At 26.4% G+C, this 8,305-nt stretch overlaps 1 protein-coding gene across 4 annotated transcripts; it reads left to right on the top strand.

Annotated features, from left to right (window-relative positions):
* Positions 1 to 800: 800 nt before the first annotated feature.
* LOC114928398 (uncharacterized) lies at positions 801 to 8,004 on the top strand. 4 transcript variants are annotated; one of them, XM_085480395.1, is made up of 12 exons: positions 824 to 868; positions 1,394 to 1,977; positions 3,326 to 3,488; positions 3,582 to 3,629; positions 3,822 to 4,003; positions 4,203 to 4,323; positions 4,395 to 4,923; positions 5,029 to 5,234; positions 5,378 to 5,615; positions 6,295 to 6,511; positions 6,582 to 6,754; positions 6,835 to 8,004. In XM_085480395.1, exons 3-12 carry the CDS (start codon positions 3,355 to 3,357, stop codon positions 6,931 to 6,933), a joined length of 1,947 nt encoding a protein of 648 aa, XP_085336521.1. In that variant the 5' UTR covers positions 824 to 868; positions 1,394 to 1,977; positions 3,326 to 3,354; the 3' UTR covers positions 6,934 to 8,004. The 4 variants fall into 4 exon arrangements, with proteins under 4 accessions (XP_085336523.1, XP_085336521.1, XP_029155385.1 ...); XM_029299552.2 differs by lacking the exon at positions 824 to 868 and adding an exon at positions 928 to 1,135; XM_085480397.1 differs by lacking the exon at positions 1,394 to 1,977 and having other exon boundaries at positions 801 to 868.
* The last annotated feature ends 301 nt before the right edge of the window (positions 8,005 to 8,305 follow it).

The following is an 8,305-nucleotide window of genomic DNA, read 5'->3' as shown; positions in this document are numbered from 1 at the left end:
TAAATAAATATATACATTATAAATAAATATACTACAGTTCTTATTTCCAGTGAAACTTAATAATTTCTTTTAATTAACAATAAATGTAACTATAATTATTAGTAATGCATATTAAGTATGTTATTCATTTCCTCAAATCAACAAATATTAATAGATATATTGGCACTTATAATAATTATATAAAAAATACATTTCAATAATCTCATTGAGTAAAATTTTCAATATTTTTTAAATATATTTTTGTTTCATGATTATTATTTTGATTAATACAATATAATTGATAATATATCTCCTTTAGCTAAATAACTTTTATTAGTATAGTCAATCATTTTATTATTTATAGTTCCGCCCTCTCTCTGAAAAAATATATAAATATTTATTGTATCATTATTATGATATAATTATATAATTATATTTCGAAACAAATACCGAATAAAAGTATAATTTCCGAGAGATAATTTCTTTCTGTACAGCTTCGTTGCAAACATGATTACTTATTTATATACATATATATTTGTTCGAATTTTTAAAACAAAATAGATAGTGTTTTAAAATAGAACATTTAAAATTAAACAAAGCTATATAATTCAAACACACACACATAATAAAATTTTTAAAAATTTGCAATTTCTCGATTAAAAAATTTAATATTGCACTTACTATAGTGATATATATTAAGTAGACATTAAGAAGAGTATGTATGTACATATAATATATAAACCAGGAAATATGGGCGTAGCTGCGGTTTTTTCCCTATACATGTGTCCCTGCATATGTTTAATATACTCTTTCCCTCTCTCTTTCCTTCCGGACATCGCAAAGTAAAGACGCATATGTGCAATATCCAACAAAAAGAGTTAAAAGAATGGTAATATATATAATATATACTTCGCTTACTATAAATTTGTGGAAAATATTGTGCGTAATTTTTTGTAATAAAAATTCTATGTATTGCATCATACATGTATAAAAACATTTTGACATATAAAGCAAATTGTTTTGCTGACATAACGTCTACGAACTTTCAACGTAACGGATCGATCGAGCAGTTAGTAAGCATATTGTAACTATGTATCTGTAATGCAGCTGTGTTGACAGCACCCTGTCGTGTATTGGCACAAGACCCGACCGTTTCGTAAGCGATCAACTGATTTATTCAGTAACATATAAGACTATATATACGTGTCAGATTTATAAAAATATTAATTATATTTTTATATTTATTATATATTAATAAGTATATTAAATAGTCGTGTTTCATTAATTTGTGGTTTGCATATTGTTTACAAATAAATTATTATAAAGTCACAATTAAGAATCATTAAATTCAACATTTTTTTTCAATATCAGTTTAGCAAAAAATTATGTAAAATTACCTTTTTCTCTGTTGCAGAAAAGCCATTCTATTTTTGTGCATTTTATCGTTGAGATTTTACACACGTAAATTGTATATATATATATATATATATATATATATAGTATAGTCTCGAAACTCTCCGAAATTCTCCGAAATTTCCCGATCGACCCGGTTGAACAAAATAAAATATTAAAAGAAAATATTATAATCAAAATAAAATATTAAAAGAAAGGAGATGAAAAAAAGAAATATTTTTTTTTAATAAATAATCAAATTGTACATATATAATGCCATCGGTCGATCTTTCATTGACATTCGACTTTCGACTTTCGACCTCAACCTCAACGTGCAACTCACGGTATTTTGCACGCGTGCGTCAAGCATTGCACAGTTCGCAACATGGACCGAAACAAAGGCCAGATTCTTATATCACTTGTCTGAACACCTTGACAGACTATTATAACTTGTGTCTTGAATCGTTTTCGATGAGAATTTTGTTGGACTCTTGTTAATATATGTCCCAATATTCTTTCCGATCGTGTTGGTCTGTTGTTGCAAATGTCGAATGTTAATCTTATGTATTTGCACTGAAATCGCCTGTTATGAGTGATAATGTAAAGGTAATACTTTTTTGTTTTGTATATTTATGCATGTGTGTGATATGTAAAGTCTTTCTGTAGGCAATTATTATGTATCTGTCTGCTAAGTTTGTTAATGTAAAACAAATGTACCTAATATCAGAATCCAGTTTTACGTATTAATTATACTGTGATGTTTTACAATTAAAAGTCTATGGCCTCTTTTTATTTAATTTTATTGTTTGATCATTTAAATACTCATATACGCAAGTGGTATGTGAATGTATTTGGCAACACAAATTATTCTACACGTTACTAATATTACATCTACATTCAATTTTTATAGAAACTCTACGAGAGTATTCATGAATACCATACAAATATGATAAGAATGAATATTAAGATAAGAAAATAAAGGAGTAATTCTTGAGTTTTCAAAATGTTTGATCATAACTGTACATGATTAGATAAGCACAACGACTGTGTATATATGATGCAATGCAATTTTTAACATTCAATTATTATCTGATTTTTAAGTGTATGATTGATGCTATAATTATATAATTACATTCTATAATATTCTCAATATTCTTTGTTTATTCTTACATATAATAAAATTGTATATACAAAAAGATCTAATCAACATCATAAATAATATATATCGATATGTCAGTCTCCAATTATTATTTCAATATATTTAATTTAAATAATATCCATATTGTCACTATTAATTATAATTTAAAAAATTATTAAAGACATCTTTACATATATACATATACTATTTTACTAAATACTAAAGAACAAGTAAGAATATTGAAATTGATTATGACAATTATCAGAAAATACTCAGTATTTGCATCTGTTATATTGTGCAACAGTACATAAAGTCTCACTATCAGCAATATATCATCTTATTATCGTCCATGTTATGAGAAAAGATATGTCCTGTAGCAGACAGTAGCAAGTAAGGGTTCATACAGTAAACGTCAGTGGACTGGAATCAACATTGTTCTATAGTCATATTCTATAAAAATGTTTCTATCTGAACATGTAAGAGAAAAAGTTAAAATAGTTATAAGAATGAGAGAGAGAGAGAGAGAGAGAGAGAGAATAAACTCTTACTACGCTAAATAAATTTGTTAATTTTATCACAAATCAAAATAAATTATATTTTAATTATACTTTATTAATTATTTTGAGTATTTTAAATGTTATTTTTATGATATTTATAAATGATCAAAAAATATACTGTTTTGAATATGTGCAAGAAAATTCAATTAGTATATGAAACATACATTATATGAAAAAGAAGGAAAAAAGGATATATTTATTTTTTCCTAATTAAGTATCGTTAATTAATCTTAAGCTCATGGCATTTTATATTTTACAGAAATTATTAATATAGTGAAGTGAATAAACATGAGAATCATGGCGTGCCATTTTCGTCGTTGTATAATAGCAGCACTATCTCTAGCACTGTTATTTTGTGTCATTCAAGTAATAAGAACAGAATTAGGATTTAATGAACCTGATCTTTCAAATTTAGACAAATTGTAAGTAATATTTTAATATTTTATTTTACGTTTTTGCTTTAATATTCAAGTTGATATATTTTTCATCTTGTAATTTTTATCAAATAATTTCAGAGTACACATATCACAATTAATCAAAGAGTCAGAACAGTCTTATGGGAGGTATGTATACAATAATCTATTTTCAAAAAGTGAGGCAATGATATTTAAATTTTAATACAATCTCATTTGATATTTGATAATTCAACATCTGAGTAATAATATATAATCACAGCATATGATAATTCATGCATTTTATTCATAGTTGTCATATTATTTATAGATATTTATTATTTGTTTAATATGTTTGTGCAGAGAAGGTGTTGCGTGTAAATTACCTCAATTAAATATCTCTAGTCCAGAAATAATGAAATTTATATACGATGTGCCACCTTTATCATGTGGACCTGAAGATTGGGTCACAGTGGAAGGATCAAGACTTGTCATTACTAATAAAGCAAGAACGAAACATGGACGAATAATATGCATATTCAGTGGTGAGTAAAAAAATATTGTTTTTATATTTTAATATAAATATAATATTCTTTATATTATATATATATATATATATATACAAGCATTATTATTTAAGTGCTAATAGAGATAATTATATCAATTAGTTGCAATATGAAATTATTATACTGTTATTTCCTATTATGCTATATAATATCTATGTGATATATATTTTCTTTTCAGAAATTATCAGAACAGATGATTACAATGTAAAATTGTTAGATGGTATACAAGCTGACGATTTCTATACTTTGAAGGACAGCGATTTTGCAAGTGTTAGATGCAAATCACAAAATGGAGACGTGTTAGTTAATTTGTTTATGCTTATATTTTTACAAATGTTCTTGTTCGATCACTGATCATGAATATGCTTAGGTGGCGTAGTGTACTCGCCGGAGTAAAATACGATCCGTACGTCGAGAAGCAACATAGTTGGGACAATGTGCCAAACACAGGCCTGAAATTAAACGTGCTTATGTTTGGCTTCGATTCACTGTCGCGAAATACATTTATTCGTAAATTACCGAAAACTTATCATTTCATAAAAGAACGATTAAATGCTCTAGTGTTAGAAGGATACAACATCGTAGGAGATGGTACACCACAAGCCCTTATCCCAATTTTAACTGGCAAGATCGAACTTGAATTACCAGAAACGCGGAAACGAATGGGTAACAAAGCGAACTATGTCAACGTGTATCCCATGATATGGAATAAATATAAGGAGCACGGATATATAACAGGCTTTATGGAAGATGTACCGCATATCGGGACATTCACGTATCGCTTAAAAGGATTTGACGAACAACCGACTCATCATTATATGCGCACGTATTATCTAGCCGCCTCTCCGTATTTCAAAACATATAACAAATATTGTATAGCTGGCATCCCGCGTCATATGGTATGTATAAAATGTTACGTAACTAATATCTAAATAGAGAAAGAAATTATAAGATAAAAGAAGAAATGCGCTAATTTAATTACTGATTTAATTATTTTTACGTAGGTGATGATGAATTATATAAAAACGATATTTAATACGTATAAAAATCAACCAAAATTTGTATTTGGATTTCATGGTGAACTTTCTCACGATTCTTACAATGATATCGGAGTCGTGGATAACGATGTATATTCTTGGGTGAAAGATCTTTACGATTTCGGACATTTAAACAACACCATTTTGATTTTGATGAGCGATCATGGACACAGGTCTGAATATTATATATATATATATATATATATATATATATATATATATATAAATGACATTAATACGTTTTATATTTTTTACTGAGTTTATATGAACATATTAGCTATTTGATATGCAAGCAATCATTATTTTTATTTTGCAGATTTGCAGATATACGTAATACTCTCCAAGGTAAACAAGAGGAAAGATTGCCGTTTTTCTCTTTCATTTTTCCACCATGGTTTAAACAAAGCCATCCACAAGCATATGCAAACTTTGTATATAATACACAATACTTAACATCGCCGTTTGACGTACACAAGACATTGGAGAACATACGTAACTTTGACACACCGAAAGATGGGGATCGACGTCAAAGAGCCATCAGTTTATTTGATAAGGTAAGTTAATGTAATTAATGCAATAATGTACATAATTATAGTTTTAGACACACATACATACATATATATATATATATATATATATATATATATATATATATATATCAGCCAGAAATGAATAATCAAATTGACGTCGAATCGATGTCAATTCGATATCATTTCTGGCTGGGATATATTTCATAAATGCCTCTTGTTCAAGTATTGAGTTCTATCTCAAGTAATTGTAAAAAAAACACCGAATTTTTGCATAAATTTTAAAAGAATAAATCAATTTAACTGAGAATTTGTGACATGTATCTGTAACAGATGAATCATACTAATGCTTAATTCCATGAATCCCTTATGTGGAATATCCCCACTACTTCCTGTGTTATGTCCCACTATTCTATTCTCCTTCACTCCTTCTACCATCACTTTTCCTACTTCTTCCTTTCTGATTCATTGCTAAACAAATTGTTTACTAACACTATAGAATTAGTTTCACAAAGATATTTTTTAGTTTTGTATGATAAAGCATAATTCCTGATTTTTTTTAACTAGTAATAAATTTGTTATTAAATCAATACGTTATTAATAACACTATGCAACACAATTCATGAATTTATAATTTTTGTACTATCAAATATATGTGAAAATGAGAGATAAAATGGGTTAAATTAACGTAATATTTTATCTTTAGGTGCCCTTGAACAGAACATGCGCGGATGCATTCATAGAGCCACATTGGTGTGCTTGTCTCGGATGGAAGGAAATTTCGATCGACGATACGAACGTTGTCGCCGCTGCCAATTATTTCGTTCAATTTCTTAATGGTTATACTGTGGATCATCATGACATATGCGCGATATTACATTTGGACAAGATCCTATGGGCTGCTAAGCTCATACCTACCAAAGGTATAGCGTGCAAGAGAAGATAATTATATCATCATAAAAGAGAAGCTAATGTGTTTACGATATTTTACAGGTTTATTAGATTTTCGAAAATCTGGAGATCAAGACGGTTTCATAGGTGATTTTACTGCGAAAACAAAAGTAGCGACAGAGATTTATCAATTAAAAGTGAAAACAGTGCCAGGTAATGCGCTATTCGAAGTTAGCATTACTCACAATCTCGCAGAAAATGCTTTCTACGTTAAGGTAAGCTCAGGAATCAATGTATAACTAATAAAAATACAAATATATTTTACAACGAATATATGTATAATTTCTATTTATAGATTTCCGATGTTAGCAGAATTAATATGTATGGATCTCAAGCGAGATGTGTGGAAAATTCTCTGTTTCATCTACGTAAATATTGCTATTGTAAAGGGTAGGTAGGAAGGGATCTTTATATATAGTATAGTTTTCAATACTGTACATAGAAACATACATCAAAATATTAATCAAAGAAAGTGACAATTTTAATTATATAACGCGAAAAACGTTATTTAATTTTAAAGAAAAGTGCTGTGATTTAATATTTTTTATGCTGTACAGAATTGCCTACGTTAGACTGATATATTATTTAAATTATTCATTATACGTGATGTTCATTTAAATTTTTAAATTCTTAATTACGTATCGACGAATTAGCTAAATGAATTATCAAGAGAATATCATGTGGCACATATCATTCCTAAAGAGTTCTCATATCTATCAATGACAATTGTAGAAGCAATCATATTTCAATATACATATACGTATATAAAATTTTTGATATGTATTTCTATATGTTACAAAGATTGTAATAGATGCTTTTAAATAATTTGTCGAAAATTATTTAAATTATCATTATTTATATTTGTCATATTAATAATTATTCATATTAATAATTAATCATATAGATAAATAAAAAAATATAAAAATACATATATAAGTGATTATCCACAATTGTCGATTGTCTATAATCTTCATATTATTTTTATAAAATCTCTGTAACATATATACATTTCTAAACTCTGTTCGGAATTTATATCGTGCCAATATATTACAATTATAATTTTTATCGTACTGGTTCAAATTATTCAAAGATATGTTTATTAAAAATTGTACTTAATTCATTTTTTATGAAACATTTAATGATTTCATTTTATCAATTGATGGATAGTCTGCGTGTTATATAGATATAACATGGAGAAAGTTTCTATTTATATATTTGCAAGATTTATGTACATGATTTTTTTAGCAGAATACTGATACAGATATTTTGCAAGAAATTATTTAATTAAATGCAAAAAGGCAATAATAAAGTGAATATATATATGTAACAGAATTATGCAGAGATTTAATTTTAAATGTTTTATTTATGTTTAATTTGACGAAATATAATGCCCACAACTAAATGATATTAGTATGTAATATAAGTTAATTCAAATAAATAAAACTTTTGCAAATGAATTTAATGATTCTTATATATAATTTATATATATATATATATATATATATATATATATATATATATATATATATATACTATAGTGGTGTTCAATTAAGCAAAAAACTCTTTTTACACACATATACGACAAAAAAATTGTAATTATATATAAATTAAATTATATATAGAAAAAATGCAGATAAACACAATTAAGTATATATATATATATATATATATATATATATATATATATAATTAAGCTCACAATTTATAATTAAATAAATTATCTTGTATGAAATATATATATATATATATATATTGATTTATTGATA

This window comes from Nylanderia fulva, unplaced genomic scaffold (genome assembly GCF_048542155.1).
Source record: "Nylanderia fulva isolate GAGA-0341 unplaced genomic scaffold, ASM4854215v1 Scaffold1, whole genome shotgun sequence".
NCBI classification, from domain to species: Eukaryota; Metazoa; Arthropoda; class Insecta; order Hymenoptera; family Formicidae; genus Nylanderia; species Nylanderia fulva.
Note: the sequence above shows the minus strand (reverse complement) of the source record. Positions and strands in the feature narration are given on the sequence as shown.

Bases quoted from the DNA above. Each gene is read 5' to 3' on its own strand.
- LOC114928398 (XM_085480397.1), top strand. From the start codon at position 3,355: ATGAGAATCATGGCGTGCCATTTTCGTCGTTGTATAATAGCAGCACTA. The intron at 4,924-5,028 runs GTATGTATAAAA...ATTTTTACGTAG, and splicing joins CTGGCATCCCGCGTCATATG to GTGATGATGAATTATATAAA. The intron at 6,512-6,581 runs GTATAGCGTGCA...GATATTTTACAG, and splicing joins TAAGCTCATACCTACCAAAG to GTTTATTAGATTTTCGAAAA.